At 38.9% G+C, this 23,871-nt stretch overlaps 1 protein-coding gene across 1 annotated transcript; it reads left to right on the top strand.

The window, feature by feature from the left end:
* Positions 1 to 418: 418 nt before the first annotated feature.
* On the top strand, positions 419 to 23,130 carry prkci (protein kinase C, iota). Its single transcript, XM_029524995.1, has 18 exons — positions 419 to 743; positions 7,854 to 7,975; positions 9,919 to 10,008; positions 11,540 to 11,590; positions 12,233 to 12,318; positions 12,747 to 12,884; positions 13,007 to 13,061; positions 13,996 to 14,051; positions 14,909 to 15,085; positions 16,096 to 16,193; positions 16,673 to 16,759; positions 16,862 to 16,997; positions 17,123 to 17,210; positions 18,123 to 18,248; positions 18,704 to 18,783; positions 19,141 to 19,230; positions 21,795 to 21,910; positions 21,996 to 23,130. The coding sequence occupies exons 1-18, from the start codon at positions 661 to 663 to the stop codon at positions 22,081 to 22,083; spliced, it is 1,767 nt and encodes a 588-aa protein (XP_029380855.1). The 5' UTR covers positions 419 to 660; the 3' UTR covers positions 22,084 to 23,130.
* Positions 23,131 to 23,871: the final 741 nt, after the last annotated feature.

Below are 23,871 nucleotides of genomic sequence, written 5' to 3'. Positions count from 1 at the left end.
TTTTTTCTTTTCTCTTACAAACGGCATTAATTTATTAATTCACCCTATTGTAAAATAAGCCAAAAAACAAAAATCATTTTGTTTTTATTGTTGCACTTCAGTTTTGCCATTATTTCCAAACCACATAACTTCAATGCGCGACAAAGCTTGGGGGTCTTTAAATGTCCGAGCTCAGATGTTTGAACATGAACGCAGCACTTCATTTGGTACAGTCGGAATGCCGTCCAACGAAGATGTTTAACTTTACTGAGACAATAATAATGTGAAATCGCTTTGTAAAACTTTTTGAAGAATAAATATGTGCGAAATCGCTCATGTTAATGTTAAAATGCGATATTTATTTAACCCCAGTGAACGTGTATGTCGGATACCAAGTTCCGCTCCACCCCAAGCATTCCGGCAGTGGACTCGTCCGTCGTTAGGCCTTTGCAGTAGGGAGTTGTTTGGCGACCCGCAAGTTTTCCTTTACTTTACATCTTATTGTTGTTCGTCTTAAAAAAAGGTACAATCTTATTTTTTTAACACCACCCAACCGGTTGTTTTACTCGGTGTGTCGACGGACAGCAAAAACAAAGAGCTTCGGGTCCGGTACACAACTACACAGCTAAAGGAGGGAAGGAGGGAAAGCATCGGCGAGTCGGACTGACCACGGCTGAGCTTATGATGCCGACGTTGCGGGACAGCACCATGTCCCACCCCGGGGAGAATTCCCACCAAGTCCGGGTCAAAGCGTACTATAAAGGGTAAGACATCACCGCTTCTCTCAACACACGATCGGTGTTATCAGCAAGCTAACTAGTAGCTGATTTGAGACTTGGAACAGGCTGCTAACCAGTTGGCTAATGTTAGCTAACTTAGCTAACGGCTTGCTAATGTTGGATAGCAGGTTTCGGCGAAGTTGACCAGGCGGACAAACTGGTGAAATTATCCAGACACGCTGCAAACGTGAAGCCGGACTGTCGGGATTGTTTAAGACATGTGTCAGGTGGACAGCCAGCAGTCAGTCAAAACGAGCTGTTGAACGAGCTAACAGTTGTTAGCAGTATCTACTAGTTTCAGTATCTGTCAGATTGGAGTGGTTTACAGCTGGCACGGTGTTTTAGTATTGATTGACTAATATTTACTCTCAGCTGACAGATTTTATAAGTTACCACGTGTTTTTTTAAATTGATGTCATACCTTTAGGGATGGGCAGGAAATAAAGTGTTTATACCCATACTGGAACAGTAAGATGGGTGCAAACAATCCTATTAAGTTCTGTTTCGTTATTCTTGTTTTCATTTGCTTTCATAAATACTTAGGACAATAACGTTTTATTCGCAATTTACTTGCAACTTGCTTATTATTATTGGTTTTTAACTATTGATGCAACTACTGGTTGCTTTTTTGGAGAGGTCATCGTGTCAAGAGATCTAATTACATGTTTGTTTGATTCAACCAGTAATTCAAAACTGAATACTTACTTGATTTCTATTTGATTTCGAAATACATTTATCACATTTCAAGAACCAAAGATCAGCAAACATTTTGCATTTGTTCCCGCTTAAAATATGGATTTTATCCATATTATAAAGTACATATTATAAAAATATGTATAACCTGTGTCATTTTAAGACAGAAACCTAACCAGTAATTTCTGCAACATATAACCTAAACCCAATGTTTACATGAAGTAACGTGACAAGGAAAGACCACAACACAACACTAGCATTTAGTTATAAACAATGAAAATGACTAACAGATTACTAGCAGATTTGACAATGCCAGTGCTGTGATTTTTTTTTTGATAGTGTTTGTTTTTTCCCATACTGAATAAGAGCATTACTCTCCAGTCCATCAGCGATAGTAGTTATTTTAGTTTTGCATTGCATGTGGCAATGGAAATAATTTGCCACCCATTTGTTTCTATGACACTCTTCCATTTTATGTGTTTGATAGAGCCACTGATTGGAGCCCTGCCAAGACTTGAAAAACGTGTAGTGCAAGTCACCTTGGCCGACACTATTGCATTATATGTATTGTCTCTGTGACACACCTCAAGAACTCTTCAATGTGTGTTGCTCATCCAATGACGCGTTGCAGAACAAAGCATGCAAAGTATTTATAAGGTTACTGCTAAGGAATCCTAGCTATGTTGGCAAAGACAAATGCTGTGAAAATGGTCTTTACGTTTGTGTATCAGGATGCATTACTCCAAGATTTTATCTGCATTGTTGTTTCCCCTCAGACACCAGGAGTGGGAGTTAGGAGGGTTAGTAAAGCTTTAATTAAATAAATAAATCAATATTGACAGATGAATTAGTGAAAAAGAGGCAAGATGTTTACTGGTTTTGCTTCTCTATTTGTCATGTATAGATAGATAGATACTTTGTTTTATCCATGATTAAAAGTACAGTTTGGGTTTTGAACCGTTTGTTGGAGTGAACAAAACATTCAAAGTTGTTCCCTTTGGTAGATAAATATTATTGTTATCAAAAAAAATATCAGATTAATCAATAATGACAGTGTGACAGAGAGTGCTTTTTTGCACTCTTAGTAAACATGTTGTGCTCCATTTCTGCTTTAAAATGGCAATCATTGAAATGTCCAGATAGTGAGTGTTTGACTTTTGTTTGACTGCTCTACTTTTAATGAGCCAGTAAAGACTGGGACTATATGTGTGTTCCCTTTTAAACTAGTACAACATATAAACACCTTATTCAACCAGACTCAATAGCTTCACCCTGTGGTAAAGTCACCATGATTGATGATTGTTCTTTTTAGTCCATTTTTATGTGTGTCTGTTTTTGCTTATCAGCAGACTGGTGTCAGCTTGTGGCAGTCTCAGCCCATCACTGACTTGTCTTTATGTCGCTCTGATTCACAGTGATCGTCAGTAGAAATGTCCACAGAGGCACTGACCACGTGACGACACTAACAGCAGTGCTGATATTATACTGTATTAGCAGATGAACTGAATATACAAGCATAGAGTGCAGAAGGGCTGAAACTAATCATTATTTTTACTATCATTGTTTTGAAAATGTCAATCAGTTTCCCAGAGATCTGAGCGAGACCTTTCGATAACATGTTTAGTGCCACTCTATGCATGAAAAATCAACATGTTCACAATCTTCACTTTACAATGATCCTCTTCATCAGCAAATCATAGTTGCACAATGGCCATGCCTGTGGGCAGCAATTTGATCTGAAGTTTTTAATTTACCTGTGATTTGGATGTATTTTGAGAAAGCACAGTGGCACGTTAGTTGACAAACACATTGGATAAGGCTTTAAGTAAGTAATGGTTTTGTCTAGTGATCATATGTTGCATGAAGAATTATATTTTGTCTGAATAAATTATTTTCTTCATGTGACAGGAATTCTGTTGAGTTATATGTATTTTTTTTACCAAGTAATTGTCAAGAATCTTATGACATTTGGTTCTTTCTTTTTACTGTTGAGCTTAGCCCCATTTAATAATGTTGTAACTCAAATGTAAAAAAAAAAAAAAAATTAAAGGCCTATTTCTTAAAATTCTGCTGAAAATTATAACTTAGACTACACTGAGCTGTGTATAGCTACTGTAAGTAGTCTTCCTGGAAAAGAAAATGCACATTTCTGTATGTCACTGCCAGTGTGTCACCATTGTAAGCCAGGAAAAAACCTCACTATTTTTCAGAGCTGCCCACGCCAGCTAACATAAGGCTTCTTTTTCACCAGATCAACTTCAGGATTCCTATGTAAGGCATGTTGTTTGGCAGGAAAATGGGATTACACAGGCTCAACGAAACAGTTCAATTATTTCCCTGTTTTTGAAAGGAGTTGCTCCTCTTTTTCAAAGACTCTGCCATCTGCATCAGGGCTTGAAAGCTCGGCTTTGTTCAAAATATGGAAGCATTCCTTGTCTTGCTGTTTACTTTTACTCAGAAAAGCCCTTGAGCGCTGAACTACAAAGTCATATACCTCCCCACATCTCCATTCACAACTGTAGTTACAGACTGATGAGAATCTCAGTTTCTAGTTACATACATGTAATGTATTATCATTGTTGCAGTGTCTAATACATTGTGCCTAATACAGCTCAAGTATTTGCATACACATGTCAGTCCATTGATACAGCTGACCTTGTGCCCAGGCTCAGCAGGATTGCCCTTGGTTGATGCTAGGAAGCTCAAGGCTCCTTCTGTTTTGCACCACAGGTGGGCTCTGCTGCCCGGGGATAAGCATATCCTGCAGTCTGGGCCGGTGGAGCCGTGTTTCATCCACCCTGATTTTCGTAGGGTTGGAGTGGAAAGTTGGTCTAGATAATTTATTTTTAAGGGGTTGTCGATGGTTGTTTTGGTAATCAATGTGCATCTCTGTTAGCAGCTGATTCCTCTTCACTGAGCATGTGCATGCGGGGTGTGTGAAGGTGTTATGGGGGGGCATACCCATGCGTGGCAGCAATGACAGAGAGATGGATGGTCCTAGGTGTTCATGGAAGCCCAGAGAGGCACCCTGACCCTTCTTCCTGCTTGAGCACTCACCAGTGACGAATGGCTTCATGCTGCGCAGATGGGGCTGTGGAGTCCTACTCACGGCAGTTAAGATGCCAGGGGCACAGGCCAACACTCTACGCTTCCTCCTCCTCCTCTCTTTTCTTTAATTAAGCTGTACAGTAGGACAGTGGTGAGTTGAGGAATGCCACTTCCTCCCCGTTAGTCACAAGTGATGAGCTCAGAACAATATCTCCACCCTGGCTGCCACGAGGAATCCCCCAGCTCCCTTTCCTATTTGTAACGCAGGTCACAACTTTGTAACCTTTTTTTTTTTTAAAGACAAACTTTTTGGCTAATATTGTGTTATTAATGGGCTAAAGTCAGTAATGACTAATTCAGTTCGATTCAAAATCAAAGGAAGCAGCATCAAGTTTTGAAAAAGCTGTGGTGGGAAAACACTGCCACCTTGAATTCATTCGTTCTGTTCAGCTCAGCCAATATTACAGCTGTGACCTTATGAGTTATTTTTTAATCTATCTTATGACTTGTATTAAATGATCTGCTCTGCCACTTGTTTCAGCAACAATTTTAAAAAGCCAAATCTTATTCAGTTTAATGCAAGTGTTTACGTTATACCACAAAGAAACGAGGGAAATGGCCTAAAGTGTTCTATCAATGTTTAAAACATTTGCTAATTCATTTCATCATGTATGTATTAATTGTTTCAGCTCTCATAATTCCATTTATCACCCTTACTTTCAGGGGTTCTGATATTTCAATAGAGAGGTAGTTGATATTTTATGTCTATTTTTTTTTTTCAGTCTATTTATTGTGAAAAAAAGTCCAGGTAATGTCTTCCTTTGTCACTTCATAACTCAAAGTATTTATTTGACTAAAAACAATAGATCACTAGATCATTGTTACTGGTTTTCTGAGTTTTTGTTTGTTTTATTTTCATCAGTCTGATCATTTTCTCAATTACTAATTTTACTCATTATTCAACATATGGATAAGAAATCATAATTACAGAGGTAATTATTGTATATAGATTACAGAGTAATACATTTTGCCTACCATTAGTCCTGAACTCAAAACTATTATTCATTTTGTATTCATATGACAAATAACAGCAGTCAATCTTCACATTTGACAAGGCAACCTGTGAATCTTTGGCAATTTCTAGATTGCAGAAAATCTCTCAGTAGTTTGACTAGTTCTTTAAGCTTCAGTCAGCAGTTCAGAAAAAATAAGACTGTAGTTTTGAAAAGAAAACATATTCAGCGTCCCTGCTGTTGATGTATTTTTATCACTGCGTGGTCTCTGCCAACTCCCTGTGACTGTGGTAGCTATTAGCTGAGCCCTTTTCTGGCTCACAGTGGATGTTGTTTTAAGGCACCTGAGACGTAGCTTAACTTTTAACTACAGCATAGACAAACAGTGTTTAATGAACACCCGCAGCTCAGGTCCAGTTACACATGACACACTTCAAGTCACCTACTGACATTAATGTGCTGCCTGAATTGCACACTGTCCCAGTGTAGGAAATGTATTGTGTTCATGTTATCAGGCTTTTAGGAGGAAGTTGTGTAGCCATGCTGGTTGTAGAGGAGAGATCAGACTTCAGTGTTGTTGCCAGTTTTTTTCCTCCCCCCTCTCACAAGCAATGATTAACACCAGCAGGATGGAGGAAACAGGTGAGAAAATAGAGGGAGGAAGGAGGAGTAGGCATCAGTCTGAGCTTTGCATCGGCTCATTCTTGCTCAGAAAGCTTTATTCATCAGACAGTTTAATGCCAGCTCTGAGAAGGCTTTACTTTTGATCGTCACTGTTAATGTGAGCCAATAATTCACCATCTGGTGTGTGTGTGTGTGTATATATATATATATATGTGTGTGTGTGTGTTTGATCCCTGCAAGGGCTCACCCTACAGTGACCTTACACAGTGCTCTCTGTCCTTGGACTTGTATAATAGATGTCCTTGAAAGTGTGTATTAATAATTCCATGTGTTGAGATTTTATCGTCTTGCTATCAAGCTCTCAAGTTGATGAAAATGTGGGTCCACTTTTGACATTGATGGTAGAGGAAATGAGAGGTTTATTCCCTGCCTGGTGGCTTTCAAACATCGCTGCAGCTTGATCCATTTGCCGTACTATCTTGATTTTTGCCTCCTGCCTTCTCCTACTTTTGACGTCTGAGGTCAGACTGCTGTCGCCTGCAAACCTGTAAAAGCTCATGTGCACAATCTCCACCCCCCATCTTGGAGTTTAAACACTGCTGAGGCTGGCCACGAGGCCTGAGAATAGGTGGCATCAATCCTAACACTGCCATGAAATGATGACGGACAGCTAATCCATCCACAAGGATAGATGCTCTTCTTTTTCTTATCCCAGGTCTCACTGTAATGCTTGTGTTTATGTCTGTGTGATCTGAGGAGGCTAGGTGTTATTTATTTGTTGATTAAGGGTGGTAAGCCAACTGTTTAATTTTTTTTCCCTAGCCTTTCAGGGAAGTAATGGAGTGCAATGGTGAACGGTGAGCCTTAACCACAGTGGTCGCAATCTATGACTCATTCTACTTCAGTTTTTATCCCTCCCTCTATTTCGCTGCTTCCCTCACTCTTTTGCAGTCTTTTTTGCACTTGTTTTTCCTCTCTTCCTCACACCCACAATCATGCTGTACGGATGAATACACACACAAATGTGACAGACTGCGAGACTGTGACTCACGCAGCAGTGTTTTGGGGGAGAAAAATTGTGCTTTCACACCTTTTTTTTTTCCTCTCCATCTAAAGTGTGCCATTCTCCAGAGTGTTTTTTTTTTTTTTTTTTTTTTTGGCAGTGGGGGGCGGCTTCGGTGAGAGGCAAGAACCGAGAGTTTAACGTCTATGAAAGGATGATTAAATCCACAACTATTGATTAGTGTAATAATTTATTGGTCCGTTATCAAATAAAAATACCTTTTCTGGTTCTGGTAGCTTGTCAACTGTTAGGATTAGTTTCTTTTCTTCTATACTTAATTTTAAGTTGTAAATTATCTTTTGTTTACGGATTGTTGACAAAATAAAAAAATGAAAATAATTACAATGCAGTTGCAGTACTAACTGGAACTAATTAGTATTTTTGTTTATCCTAATTTTCAATATGCACACATCATTCTGTTTCAGTTGTATTTTTTAAACCATTTTCTGATGACCTGTCACCAATTAATTGAAAGAAAAATCATTTGTAACCATGAATTTTATTTATATATATGTGCTCAGAGGAAGCTGAATATTTCTAATGATGTTCTTTGTTTTGGCAAAATTGGTTCTGTTGTTTTTCTTTTTTTTCTGTTTGAGGTTATGATTTACTCACATCTATGTAATGGGCTAACATGCTTTGTCCTTTTTGCAGGGACATCATGATCACACATTTTGAGCCATCCATCTCATATGAGGGTCTGTATGGGGAAGTGAGGGACATGTGCTCAATGGACAATGACCAGCTCTTCACCATGAAGTGGATTGATGAAGAAGGTACCAGTCAGAGCTGTTACAATACCAACCTTAAAAATGCATCAAAAAAAACTTTCTTCACCACATTATATTGAATCTACTGGCTGAATTTGCTGGAATTATTCAGTGCTGTTTCTTAACGGGCATACCCTTGTGTTGACTGTAAGACTAAGTCTTTTCTTGGCGGTCTAAAAAGTGTTCAAACCCCCCACCCATTTCCTTGTCAGTCAGTCAGTCAGTTAGTCAGGCAGCAGTAATAGTGTCATAGGAAAGATGGAGCCATCAGATTGCAGTGCTTAGGATAAGGTCAGCCTGCCCAAACTCATTAGACTCAAATCAGCTCCCACTGATTGCCACCCACATACAGTCATTAGCCTGTCGGAGACAGAAAATCTGTTTGATGGGTGTAATGAAGTACTCTGTTAGTGCTAGCTGTCTCTTGTACTGCCCCATCTATGGAAACCACAAACATTCAGCTGTGTAATGTGAGCTCAACTCATTATTCTAATAGTAAGAGAATGCGTCTGAAATTAGCTCATTCTTTTGGTAACCCTTGTCAAAATGGAATTGCTACCACCAACACATTTGTGGTAAATGTGATCTTCTGACTTTTTCTTCCCTGTGCATCCAAATTATGTTATGTTTGTTAACATAACTTCAATGTAAATGAACAACAGTATTAAACTATATTGACTATAATGTAATTAGAAGACTCACACTAACAGAAACCTTTTAATTGTCAAATGCCTTTAATCCATCTGAAGTACAAAAAAATCTGGACTATTTACATGCATGTACATTAACAAAATACCATTAATGTGATAATCCGTAGTTACCTTCATGACCATAAAAATCAGTAAAGTTTTGTTTAGAAAAAAAAAAAACCAAGGAAATCACATTTTGTGTAATCATTGACACACACTACACATAGGTTGTATATCAACCTCAAGACTTTTGCATTATTTTAAATATAGGCTGTGCCATCGTTTCTGTTTCTGACCTATTTATTAATTCAGAGGTTGGCTAGTATGATTAGTTGGGGGAAACATTAAGAACAGAATTGTTGGCCTCAGTTTTGATTTACACCACTTGCTGATGTGGGTTATACTCCAAATGGCTCTTCATGTTAATGACAAGGAAATAATTATATCTGTATCTGAGTGTTATTTGAATTATTGGCTTTGATCACTGGACAAATAGACCTGGGTAGTTAAAAGGAAAAAAAAATGAAATGGCCACAGTGACAACTGCAGTCTACTGCAGTTTCCATTTTTACTGAAAGTTCAGGCATTGTAATTAATATCACACCTGCAGTGGTTAGACTGAAGTGTTTTTAAATGTCATGATGCTGTAGTGTATAACTTATCATTTAATCGCGCAGACCTCTGCTCTGGAAATTTAATTGGTTAATGTTACACTCATCATCTATTTTGTTGTATCTTGCTCTGAGCATATAACCTGGTCATTGTTGAATTTCTACTGTAACCAGATCTCTGAAATGTCATGTAGATTAATGTAGATTAGACACCTGGTTTCCTAACCAGGTTTTCAACATGGCTGAAACATATTGGCATGTGAAATTTGAACATTTGAGATATATATTTAAATTGCTAGTTGTTCTGATGAACAATGTCAGTTATTTCCTATCTAATTAGCGACTGTAGAACGAACAGCACTATGGGCATTAATTAATGATTGAATTGGTCTCCAAAAAGAGCTCTCAATACACAATACACTGGCTGTTCAATACACTGCCGGTTGTAATGCTCAGACAAAATTATGTTTTTGTGGCAATTTGCTTTCACAAAAACATAAAATTGAAGTCATTTAAGGTTTTTCAGGACGATGCACAGATAATTGAAAAACATTCTTCTATTTCACCCCTTCACCTGACTTCTCCCTGGATTCTTGTATATACATAACTGAATATTGTGAATGGAATCTGGTATGTCCTCTGCTCTTAGGTGACCCTTGCACAGTTTCGTCTCAGCTGGAGCTGGAGGAAGCGCTGCGTCTCTATGAACTCAACAAAGACTCAGAGCTCATTATCCACGGTGAGCCTCGCTGTTTTCATGGACTTCATTGATAGCAGTTTCAAAGTTGTATTCTTGTGTACTGTTAAGACACTGATTCAATCCAGGTGCCTGGACATGAATAGGTCCAGATGAGAAGCCTGCCATCTCTGACTCTTCTGCTGCTCCACTTACCTCAGTTGAGCCTTGAATGATCAGTCCAGTTTCCTCCATTACTCTGCTTTATCTGTGGTCATTGATGTACAGTATACTAGATCTGAGGCCCAACATCACAACTGATCAGCAAAGCCAAGGCAGATCATCCAGACAGTTGTTCCAGCATATTCACGGGCTTTATAAACTTATCTGTAATGCTTATAATACTTACTTACTCTCGTGTTTACAAGTTTAACTAATGTGAACAGACCTTTAAGGACCTAGAAAGAACCAGGAACTTTGAATAATTTCCATTATTCTTGATCGAAGTCTAGTATTTATTTATTGATAGGTTCAAAAAGAATTAAACAATAAGTGATTTTCAGCTTTAGCCTTGAGCTACAATTTAAAAAGAAATATACATGATTCAAAACAACGAAAAATAATGCTAAATCAATATTTTCAGTTGGTTTACTTGCAGTCTGAAAGTGTTTACTGGCCTGAAAGTTGTTTTAAATGGGATTTTTCTCCACTTTGTGGCGTTACGTCAGGTTGCAAAAATCCCAATTCCATATCTAAATTTATTTCACCATCTGTTGAAAAAAAAAAAAAAAACCACTATTTATAATGATAGGAAAAAATCTTCTGTGTTTCCATTTCTGTCTGCATTCACAGACAGCTGGATACTGTTCACAACAAAGATGCATTAAAACATGTCGTTAATGTTGCACTGACCTGTGAAAACAACATCATTTCCCATGTTCCCCGTCTGTCTGTGTGCCCTTGAGCTAGTTCACTTCCTTGTCTAAGCTTAGCCTTTTTGACAAACTTCATAAATGTAGAGGTCAGGGCTAACTCTGATGCTGGGGGGGGGTGTGTGACGGTAGAACATTTGATTGACAGGCCATGTGTGTATAAGCATGTAACCTGGGGGTAGCAGGGGCAGGGGCTATGTGGTTAATGTAAAGTTTTAATCAAATCAGAGGTGAGGGGTCAAGAGTACAGTGGATGCTGGATGCCAGCATGACAGCAGAGGATGAATTGAGGGGGGGGGTGTGGAGGAGAGGATGTGGCGGTGCCGTGGGGGGTCGCCTTGTCTGCTCGTTAACGAGCTCGTCGGCTGGAGCCCACGCCTTGCCTCTGACTCGCAGTGCCCCTGGTCTGGCGCAGCGTGTCTCTCGCTTTATGTTGCACACAAACATGTTTGCACCGTCATAAAAACACCATGAGTGACTTTAATAATGAAGCCCTTTCGGCGACGGGCTGGTGCAGGTAGGCTTCACTGCTCTCATAATGAGAGAACGCACCAGCAGACAAGTGCTCTCTTATGAAAGCTGTCATTCTTGCCAGGCTCAGATGAAATGAGATTTGTATGAAGACCCACTAAATGTAACATTCCTTTTTTTCTTCTTCTCAGTATTCCCATGTGTACCAGAGAAACCTGGCATGCCCTGTCCGGGAGAAGACAGTGAGTTATATTATATTAAATATTAAAGTCATTTTACATCTGCAGACCTACAGAGACCCAAGTTTGATTTGCATCTTTAATTTATACAAGAGATTTTCAAAATGATGTTAGAGGGAGTCAGGATGTTTTTGAGTTTATAAAATGATGTTCAGTAGCAATTTCAAAGCCAATGGTTGTTTATAACCCTTTAATAACCTACAAAATGACACTCACGCCTGCAAATATGTAGATAAATTAGGAGGTCACAGAGACCAAGACAAAAACATTTGGCTACAATTTCAAGGCACAAAATTGCTCAATATTTCCATACACCATGTGGCACATGAGTTACATGCACACCCATCAAAAAGTACATATACAGCAATACAATACAATAATACAAGTGATTTTACAAGTAAGATAACATCAATTGCAATTCAGCTATTAAAATGTAATTCTTTATAGCTTATGCAGACCAATTTAGCTTTACTTTCCTGATGTGGGACAAAATGGTGTCAGCAAATTGTCAGTTTTCCAAATTAAATATGAATCGACCTTTGTGTTACATGAAATAGCTCAAAACCTAATTTCTCTTAAAAAAACCACACAAGACAAAACACAAGTGCATGCACACAGATAAAGCTCTTTTCCCTCTCTTTGCAGAGTCTATATACCGGCGGGGAGCTCGACGTTGGCGGAAGCTTTACTATGCCAGTGGTCACGCCTTTCAGGCCAAACGCTTCAACAGGGTGAGATATCATGCTTAGGTTTCTTCTTCTATTCTACAATATGTTTATAATATAAGGCCTTTGCCTTTTGTAAGTTAATTTCCTCAAATTTTAAATTTTGTACAAAATTTGAATTTTTTTTCTCATTTTTCATGCTTTTATTGCTAAATTATTGTAATGTTGTTGATATGATATATAATATCATAATATGTTGTTGAAATGAAAAGACAATGCACATTTGGTAACATGTATTCAAAGGACAATGGGGATTCGTCGCCCTTTAGTCATTTTTCTTTGTATGAATTAATAGGCTAAGACAGATGGTGGTGACATAGAAGCAGGGGTGCGTGTTTTAGAAGCTTTTTCATGCTGTGTGCTATCTCCTTGAGTATAATGTGTTGAATGTTTGTAATGATGATTTTTTTTTCCCCACTCTACCTCCTGAGCAGCGAGCGCATTGCGCCATCTGTACAGACCGAATCTGGGGTCTGGGAAGACAAGGCTACAAATGCATCAACTGTAAACTCCTTGTGCACAAGAAGTGCCATAAACTGGTTACAGTGGAGTGCGGCAGACCAATAATCCAGGTGAGACCTGGAACAAATGTCATACTCATTAACTTGATGGTGTGAAGTAGCTCATTACCATCTGTGACACATGCATACACTGAAAGACTGTACTGTACTCAATGGTGAATGTCACTGTCTAGGAACCAATCATGCCAGGGCCACCATCGAGTCAATTAGACCCAACTGAGCAGCCAGGTAAAACACACGCATTTACATCCACATGCAAACCGCTTTTGAATTGTTTTCCAATGCTTTTTGACTTGCAGAAATTATGTTGACTCATTGGTTTGAGCTGTCATCACTGTTCCTAAAAACTAAAAAATCTCTTGATTTTGACCAACACCTATTCTGTATCTGTAACCTCTGTCTTTCCTATTCCAATTTCCTGTTACTGAAACACACATTTGCTACTCAGATAAATCAATTCATAATCAGCGTTTTCAGGAATTTATAGATATAAGGTGAAATGTAGGTTACTAGTGTTATCCTTCAAGAATTAATAGCTTAAGAGGCTCTTGACTCCTGTGCAGCTTTTTTTGACCCAGACTAAAAGTTTGTGCGCTGGATTTTTAGTTTATCTAAGTCCAGTCAGGTGGTTGAGAAGCTGACTGGAATCAGAGAGCTTAGGATAATTTTTACTATTGTTACTGAAATATCTGAACCTCCTTCTAGATGTTCACATGCTACCTGAGTAGTCATGAAGCACAAGATGTAAACACTGGGGTGGAAATATCCAAATTTAAATTTGTTTTTAAATGTACATGCAAGTAAACAACTCAAATAATCTTTAAACTGCATTTCTTGAGAGGCCCTAGCTTGTATGGTAATCCATGAACGAGCATTTCTTTTGCTATTGTATGTACAGAATAAACTACAGCTCTATGTGTGTATAGCTCTTGTTGTTTTAAATATTCTGGTGTTCTAGTGTGGGTACAAATGGGTGTTTTCTTGTCTAACCAAGCAGAGAGAAATTACTCAGGCACGGCAGAGCTGTGAACAAAGCATTTGACTGTCTCTCACCTATTTTCTCTCCTTCTCTCATCTCGTGTTTTTCCCCCCCTCCTTCCTGCATCCCCTTCTCCTTCTGTCTGTCTGTCACTCTTTCTGTCACTTTCTTCTCTCCTATCAGGCCCTCAGAATAAAGACTCCAGAGAAAGCTTGACTTACGATGGAGAAGAGAAAGAGGTGAGAAAGAAATCTTTTCACTGTTGATGAATGACTCTCAATCTGTCAACTTGTCATGTTGACTAGATGGATGTGAATGTGCGCGTATGTATATTTAGACTGAAACTGTTGCCATTTGTTTGAGAGGGAAACAAAATAAATATATATGACAATAAAATCACCTGTAATTGGAAGCAGGCTTTTGTCCACTTATATTGCTAGCATGTGCATTTGGGTGATCTTTCTTCCACCTGCTGTTATGTGATATAGTGAGAATACAGATGCAGGCACTTTTGCAGTGCTGTGGGTATTGATTTCCTTTGGTGGAGCTAATAAAGTAACCTTTTATCACAGCTCTTAACACCAACGGCTGATTAATGACCCAAGATGTAGTTTGAGGTTTGGGTGGGGGTTTGTTGAGAGGAGCAGGAGAACTGAAGATGGATAAAAAATGGATCACGTCAGACATACACAGAGATAACAGAGAGCTACCCAAATGATCTTATCCATGATTCCATGTTTGACGCTGGGGAAGGCTTGTCACCTGAAGGGAGGTTAGATGGATAGCTAGTGAAAACGATTCACTGCAGAAGGGATTACAGGAGAGGAGGGAAGAGAAGGAAGATGGGTAAGGAAATGGTGAAGGTGGATATCAGGTTTAAGGAGAAGTAGGACCGTAATACATCAAATGTGTTTTCAAATGGAGGCAACCCAGTTGTATTTAGCTTAAAAAAACAAATGTACATGCTTTCAAAAAAGTAGAGCTTGGAGCAGTTTAAACTTCAGAAATCACCTCACTACACAAAAAATCTGTAGTTCTATCAACAGTTCAATGAAGCTGCTGTTTTTCTTGCTTTTCCTCCATAACTGCTTCCCAGGCGCGGAGCAGTCGAGACACAGGGAAATCACCTTCAAGTCTGGGCCTGGCCGACTTCGATCTGCTCAGGGTGATTGGCAGAGGCAGCTACGCCAAGGTGCTATTGGTGCAGCTAAAGAAAACCGAGCGGATCTATGCCATGAAGGTGGTCAAGAAAGAGCTGGTCAATGACGATGAGGTAAACAAGCACAGTGTAAACAAATATTGATGCTTGCTTACAGTATATCATGTGAAACATCTGTTTCATACCTACATGTTACATCTTCAAATTTCCAAATCAATTTTTTTTTTTTTTTTTTGGACCCACTGTGATATAACAGACAAGCAGCAAAAATACTGTCACACTGGACACTGTGGGGCTAGAAAATAATAAATATTCAATAATAATGGCTTCACTCATTAATAACTGTCAGAATACTTTTCTGATCATAGACTAATCATACACTAATCTCTTCCGCTGTAGTGGTTTCTTGTATTTTGGTTTGACCTGCTAATTTCTTTGAAAGGTTTAAAGGAGTATATCCACTTAAGAAAGTGTCTGATTCAGTCTGTTCAGTGTGACAATTATAGATCACTTCATCTATTGAGATGTGAGAAGGTTAATTAATAGTGTGGTCATCAGCTGTACATCACTTCCATATATAATTGAAGTAGTTAGCATAATCAGTGGAAGCTGTTACACATAGCACAGTGAGCATTTGTCTCGTTCGATTGCGTCTTGTCTGAAACACTTTGAGTCAAGTTGACCGACTTCTTTTAAGCCATCAGTCTTTCTAAGAAGGTTTAGATAAACCATCATGTCATCAAAAATTGATCTGTGTGAACACATGTAGCAGCACAGCCAGCAGCAATTGGAGTAGTTAGCCTTGATTAGATGCACTTAGGGTGATTGACAAATTGACTAGTGCCTGTCGATCAATGGTGAAGTGTTCTGCTGTCCCTGCCCTGTCAGCGTGAGCGGCAGCATGTCCAGACATATAATCATCCAGCCATCGATAGAGGCCTGATGTTGCTTCTACAGGCTCAGCCTTTTTCTCCTGCTACTGCCAACCATAGATGAGTGAACCCTGGCTTTGTAGCATGGTCGATCACGTTCTGTGCTTATTCAGCTTGTACAAGTTCAAGGGTACTTTGTCAGAATGATCTCACATTGACATTCGGTTGTGTTTTTGTGTGTTTTTCGTCCAGGACATCGACTGGGTGCAAACAGAAAAGCACGTCTTTGAGCAGGCCTCTAATCATCCCTTCCTGGTGGGCCTCCACTCTTGTTTCCAGACAGAAAGCAGGTAATATCTTTTTCCCCAGTTCGAGTCACATGGTTTCTCCGCGGCTCGGGTCGACCTTTTACAGTTGTGTCGAAGCCACTGCTCATTTCCTGGAATTTTAGAGGTTTAACACTGGTTAAATTCATAAGTCAACGCAACAGTTGCTCTTTTGACGGTTTAGATCTAAACATTCATATTATATAGAATAGTAAATTTCTCCACAGTGGGACGAATAAAGAAATATCTTATCTTAAACTTGATCTCTTCTCAATAGCTTACAGTCTTGTGTGGCTTTATGTGATGGCTCTTCACCCAAAATAACATTTACTTACACATTTATATCTGCCACTGAGCTTGAGATGAATTTATTTCACCCTGCTGAATATAAAGACTCTACTACACTATGTTTGATCTCCGTTCTCTGTCTGATCAAAATGACTAATTATGTGTTGACATAAAAAAAAAGAATAAACTCATTATTGAAATTGCCTTTTTCACAGACTCTTCTTTGTTATTGAATACGTGAACGGTGGGGATCTCATGTTCCACATGCAGAGACAAAGGAAACTCCCAGAAGAGCACGCCAGGTAGAATCACAAAAAAAAAAAGAATAAGACTGATTGGATGCCATTTAGTGTCTGTTTGTAGTTCAGTGTGATTTTTGAAAAACTGCTCTTTCCTTGTTCCAGATTTTACTCAGCAGAAATTAGTCTTGCGCTCAACTACCTCCATGAAAGGGGCATCATCTACAGAGATCTAAAACTGGATAATGTGTTGCTGGACTCAGAAGGACACATCAAACTTACAGACTATGGCATGTGCAAGGTGAGGTTTTCCGGCTCTCTGATATCATAATTCACTTTAGATAAAAGCACCTGCAAATCTGCAGAGGTGTCATTTTTCAGCCCGCCGAGATGATCTCATGGCTGATGACTTTTTTGTTTTTACAGGAAGGCTTGAGACCAGGAGATACAACAAGCACTTTCTGTGGTACCCCCAATTACATCGCTCCTGAAATACTCAGAGGGGAGGATTATGGTGAGAATTAGAACACGCAAGCACTTACCAGAAACGCTATCTGATGATTTGCTGTGATAAAGAGTATCAGGCATTGTGGAAGAATATCTGAGATGCTGTCAAGTTATAGATGTCTACAGTAGTGAACTATGTTTAAAGTGTATAATGTACATACCTTTTAAAACAAAAAGGAAGAAATTTTACTAAGGAAGTAATATGGAAGGACCTCAGTTCAATATCTTGCAGCAGATAAGGATAATGGTGCAGTTTTAAGAGTTCAGTTTTTATGTAAAAACTGATATTTTGCTGAAAACAGGCGCATCTATAAACTTAATACAGTAAATATAGAAAAAAGAGCTCCCTGGTTACCAAAAGTGGTATCATAGCAACACGTTCCACTGTTCAAGGTTCATATCAGTGTTTTTGCAGGTTAACATTTTTTTAAAACACATGTGAGCACAAAAGATGTCTTTCCTCTAAACGTTTTAACTCTTTATGTTAGTAAAAAAAATGGGTTGAGTGATCAAAGAAATATTGCTGAACTTGCTTGAAGATTGAGCTGCTTTGGTCTGTCGACATGATCAATATTCCTGCTTGATGCACTGTGCAGGAAATGGAGATGAGCTTACTTTGTTTTTTATATCTTGAAGAGCATCAGTTAAGATGTTAAGCTGATCTGATAAATGGGTTTGCCCTCTCCATCTCCAGATGTCAGAAAGCATAACAAAAGCAATCATTATGGAAAGTCTTTGCTTGTTAGATTAATAATGCTGCTCCAGAAAGGTGTTGAATGTCTGCGCTTTCTATGGCTATTTTGAACACATACTGCTATTCATCCTATTGTTTCAAACCTCCTTTGTCCATCTGTGCTGTTGTTTTGTCATAAATAAGTAGAGTAAGCAGTAATTTGTATTATATGATGTGCCTCTCCAGGGTTCAGTGTGGACTGGTGGGCACTTGGCGTGTTGATGTTTGAGATGATGGCGGGCCGGTCGCCCTTTGATATTGTCGGGAGTTCTGACAACCCAGACCAGAACACAGAGGACTACCTCTTCCAAGGTAAAACGCATACTGCTGAGATTCACACTGGGAGGAAAAAGCTGCTCAGTGGAAGGATGTAACACCTCGATATTTACACCATTCTCAGGGTCACCACTCTCAGTACCAGGCACATAACATCTATTACAGGAAAATGTGTGAATACATGTGTGTTTTTGTTGTAAATACTCTCATAATGTGTCTTATTGTGGCCTGTCAGTGTTGGACTGATGGGAATTAGAATGTACCACATCACAGATGATGTGCTTGTCCAAGACACCTGTATCAAAAAACTACTGAACTTCATTGAAAATTTTTTAAGTATATGCTCACTGTGAGGATACCCCACAGGACTAAACTCATAACTGAGTCATAACGGTTGCATTGTCAATCATTCTAGCCTCAGGGAAGTGTCTGCTTCTTTCTCTTTTCTTCTTTTGACCCAACCCCCCCCCCTTTACTCTCACCTTTTGCAGTAATATTGGAAAAACAGATCAGAATCCCACGCTCATTGTCAGTCAAAGCTGCCAGCGTCCTCAAGGGGTTTCTCAACAAGGTAAGAAGAGTTCACCAGGGACTGGATCAATCCTAAACAGTTTTGAATCCTGCTGGCCTTACCATGACATTATTATGGCCTCAGTGAGAGTCAGAAGTGCCATCTCTCACCATCTTGCATTATTCCTTTAGTTACTTCCACTGTGTCTCAATGTGGCTCTCGCTCCTTTCCATCTATGCTTAATACATAATAAAAAAAAAAACCAAAAAAAAAAACACTCTTCTTTTACGCTGTTCTACCAACTTCCCTACTTTCTCACCTTCTTCACCTTTTCTTTCCCATTGTCTGACTTCTTGTCTGTCTCCATCACCATCACGTCTACTGTCTCTCAACCTCCTATCACCCTCTCTCCCACAGGATCCCAAGGAGCGTTTAGGCTGTCACCCTCAGACAGGCTTTGCGGACATCATGGGCCATCCATTCTTCCGTAACGTTGACTGGGACCTTGTGAGTCATTCACATTAATTCTCTTTTTCTCCACCTTTTATTTTATTTTTTTTTCCTTCTTCATTTCGTGAACCACCTCATACATTGACTTCATTGAGATTTTTGTCATAATTTCTGATGAAGGGAATCAGTACCGGTGCATGCTGGCTGCCACATAGGCCAAAATCAATCCTTATATCGACCTTGCAGTAAAAGAAAAACAAAAAGATTCTACCAGACAGCAGGAGGTCATATCTAAGTGTGTGGGGTCACCCTCTCTCTTCTGCCCTGCAGGCATAGAAACTCTGTCAAAGCTGATAAGTATTAGCTGTGAGACGAGATGAGACTCAGGTTCTTTTTCAAAGAAGAAAGACAGAACCAAGGCCAGGACAATGACTGACAACAGTAGATAGGCTAACTAACAGGAAGCCAAAGATGGAAAGGAATGCAGTGGAGACTGACTGATAGCCCCCGAGACATAATGAGCTGAAATGTTAAATTCTGGATGTACATTTCCTATTTTTATATCTCACAGCAAAGCAAAGGAAGTCTTTACTTCAGCTTCAGCATTATTAAGGAATAATTTTATTTAAACTGCTCTGTGAAGCGAAAGACTGAACCCAATAATCTTCAGTCAAATTCCAGTAATTTCAGAGGTCACTGTTACTTTTTGCAGAAACATTAAGGCTTCAGGGTGCTGCTGGGCAGCTGCGGTGAGTAACTTCAACGGTAGTTTGAGAAGGAATAAACACACAGGCTTCCTGCAGACCATCCTGTTTGGTCCTGCAGAAGGGTTACTGAAAGTTTGAAGCCAAAGCCACATAATATAGGTGCCAATCAGATTATTTCCAAAGAAAAGATTGATACTGTATTTCTGATTCAAATTCTAAATTTATACACGTAATCATGTGTATTATATAGATGGTTAAGCGCTGAAAGACTGTTTATGATTTGCCTCAATATAGTTTAAAACCACTTGACTATATAAAGCTAGAATCACTTATGGGAATCCCACTGAAAGTCAAACTAGGATTTATGTCACGCAGAGTTATTTATGAAGCTTCCTGTTCTCAGTTTCAGAGACGAGTAACATCACCATCATTTAAAAATGAATGAGATTCCTATCACATGAATCACCCCTGGGCTGTAGAATGACTCGTATTTCTCAAATTACTTTGGCTCTTTGGGCTGGTTTAGATATACAGCATATTTTCACATTAGTATGTCAAAAAGAAAAAGGAATACATGTCCGAAACTCAGAGATATTAAATCTGTAAAAATGTCCCATATAAATATGAGCAAGTCCTCACATTTTAATGGAACAAGCACATATTTAGCATTTGTACTTGAAAAGTACATTAAACCAATACTGATAATATCTGCTTGTGTCATTTCAGCCCTAATTTTAAATCTAGATTCTATCTAGTTGAGGCATGCAGGATCATTTAGATCAGTGCAGACAGACATGACCTTAACAAATGGACAGACACACATGCACTGGTGGATAACATGGCAGACAGTCAGACAGACAGGGCAGCTTGTCAGAGGATCACCATGACCTCTTTCTCCCTGTTTGGTCTGGAGCAGAGACCCAGCAGTCGGTCAACGTGTCTGGAGAGGATCAGCTTACACCTCCCCCTCCCCTCACCTCTTACCCTTTCCCAGCACATTTACACATAATCACACACTCGCTGTAAAGTTTGCCCTGCAGTGTGCCTGTTGCCCTGCAGGGGTAGCAGTTTTTGGATTGTGAATGGAATAAGAAGACCGAGTCCTCAGGATGGTTTTGGTCACTGAGGTGAAGCCTTTAACTCTGGAGAGCTACACATTTCATTACTGTCATTCCTCCCATGATTTGTGTGACAGCACTATTTTTTTATTTTACACGTTTCTTTTTCTGTCCACTCCCTTTAAGTGTCTAGGTTGTGTCCATGTATAGTGTTATCATTGTTTATTTTTGCATTGCCAGGGAAGTCTTAAATTTTTCTGAATTTTACACCAGTAAAAGAAAACAAGGGATTGAACTTTTAAATATATAATACATTTTGACTATTACTCAAGGGCTGCAAATAAAACAGTTAGTTAATCTGGTGATTACGTCCTAATTCAGTCCATCTAATAATTTAGTTTGGCATTGTTCAAAGCTCAAAGTCAATTATTCATATTTGTTTTTATTTATTTATTTTTTATTTGTTTGACCGCAGACTAAAATCTAATTTACCACAACATTTAACAAGGACAAACAGCAACTCCTCACTTTGGAAAAGCTGGCAACAGAAAATATTTGCTAATAAGGGAGATGTTGAATCAGTCATCAAAATAAAAGTGGATTTGATTGATATCACTAATCACTGGAGCTCTATTTGTTTTTTAAAACATATTGATGTCCATTAAATATTAGATACCTCCCTTCAAAACCGCGCACATATGTAGATGAATACTGTGAATACTCAATATAGTTAATCCCTGTCAAAGTATTCCCACTTTAACTTGATTGCCTAATGAGTTATTGATTAGTTGTAACTCAGTATTAGTCTTTATACTCGAGTTCTTAATGTTCCCACATGTTGCCTCTGTTGTTTCAGCTCGAGCAGAAGCAGGTGGTCCCTCCATTCAAGCCCAACATCTCAGGGGAATTTGGATTGGACAACTTTGACGCCCAGTTCACCAACGAGCCCATCCAGCTCACACCCGATGACGAGTGAGTTCCCATTCCATTGGCTCCCCCTTTCTTCTATTACGATTTGATACAACATCTTGTAATTTCACGCCTTTGTTCATTGCAGGGATGTTGTGAAGAAGATCGACCAGTCTGAGTTTGAAGGGTTCGAGTACATTAATCCACTTCTGATGTCAGCAGAGGAGTGTGTGTGAGGGGGACACGAGCATAAACATCACTGGCCACACACACACACACACACACACACACACACAGACTCATGCACATGTTATATGGTGTCTCAGTGTCTTCAAGCTGCATGGTTACAAGACAACCCAACGACATCAACCTTCTTTTCGAGGGTCGCACATGCACAGTAGAACGCTTGTTTGCCAAAACCAGTCTCACACTCTGCCATTTATAACCACTTGCCCTTAAGCCTACCTTCTTTCTTAATTATTTTTATATCATATAAATCTGCACTGATACCAATTTTCTCATCGGAGCCTCTCCTTCGGTAGCCAATGAGGCTACAAAGTTCTTCCAAGGTTGCTGTACCACTGGGGTGCAAGAGATGAGGCACAACCCCCAACAGATAAACTGAGCAGCCTCTCCTTCCAACTGGTGGGGTGATTTCAATGCATATTTTATTTCTGTACATATATATGGATAATATATATAAATATATATATATATGAAACTATTATTGATAATAAATGGTAGACATGGCCTTTTTTTTTTTTTTAGCTTCGAGCCACAGTTGGACAAACTGACAACTTAAATGATGTCATTTTGGGTTTAGATTTGTCCCCCCTTCTATAGAGGAAAAAGAATCATAACACTACTTATAAAAAAAAAAAACCAAATCTATATATTTTTCTCATGTTTTATTTAACATAGCAGTCATTATAGGCATTGTTCTGATTGTTAACAGATGCCCCCCCACCACCCCAAAAAAAAAAAAAAAAAAAAAGGTTCAGGCTTTGTTTTTTAGATAAAAAAAATAGAGTGATGCTCCTTTTGTGTCCCTCCCCCCAGAATGAAGGAATTTAAACAGCAGTATCCAAGCAACACTAACAGTGACTTGGTACTTAAAACTGTGAACGGAAGGGCTCATTTTGCTGGGGAATGGGCCGGAAGTGTAGCACATAGGACCTGAACTCTGGAGCACAGGTTTTATATTGCTGCGCAGATATCATTCATGAACTACACATTCACATGGGACCAAAAAAAAAAAAGTCTGAAAAATGTCTTGCTGGTACGTATTAGAAGGTACAGTATAAACAAAAAAGATGTGCTGTCCGAAGTCATAGAATTTATATATTCAGATTTTCTTTGCTAATTTTTAATACTATGCCTTTCTGCAAATTCTGGTGTGTTCATTTTTTTGTACTTTCTTCATTCCATGTATGTCTTTTTTTTTTTTTTTTTAAATTGTATATCAAAATACTAAGTGATAGTTGAAAGGAGCTCAGCAAGGAGCCATGATGGTGCAGTTATGGTCTCAAAATGTGGCTTGAGAGCTGTGATATGTGTCAACAGTGCTCCATTTTTACCATATCTAACCCTCAGTTCATTAGATATTTTTGAAAAACTGCTTCAAAGCACATAAAATTTCTGAGGAGTCTGTAAGTCTCTACCCCTCTCTGACTCTGAGTTTTGGCGCATGAACCTCTCAGACTCTCCTTCAGTCAACGCTTCTGTCTATTTTGGGGCTCACGTGGTGATCGGAGGAACTCATTCATTTGTTATACAGGTTGCTTCTGTTTTATTGTTACAATTTTGTGAATCTGATTTAACTTAGATTTTTTTTTTTTTTTTTTTTTTAGCACTGCATTAATTCCAAATTGTTACTGGGGTGAACCCGTTGGAAACACTATTTGTTGTATTTGTTATGTTTTGGGGGTAGTATCCACCCACAGGACTCTGCTGAACTTTATTATTAGTGTGCAAAGCGAGAAAGGAGACGGTAAAATAAACACTTTATTTCTCTCCTTGTGATA

Source organism: Echeneis naucrates, chromosome 17, assembly GCF_900963305.1.
Source record: "Echeneis naucrates chromosome 17, fEcheNa1.1, whole genome shotgun sequence".
Taxonomy (NCBI): domain Eukaryota; kingdom Metazoa; phylum Chordata; class Actinopteri; order Carangiformes; family Echeneidae; genus Echeneis; species Echeneis naucrates.
This window is presented reverse-complemented; position numbering and strand designations above follow the sequence as displayed.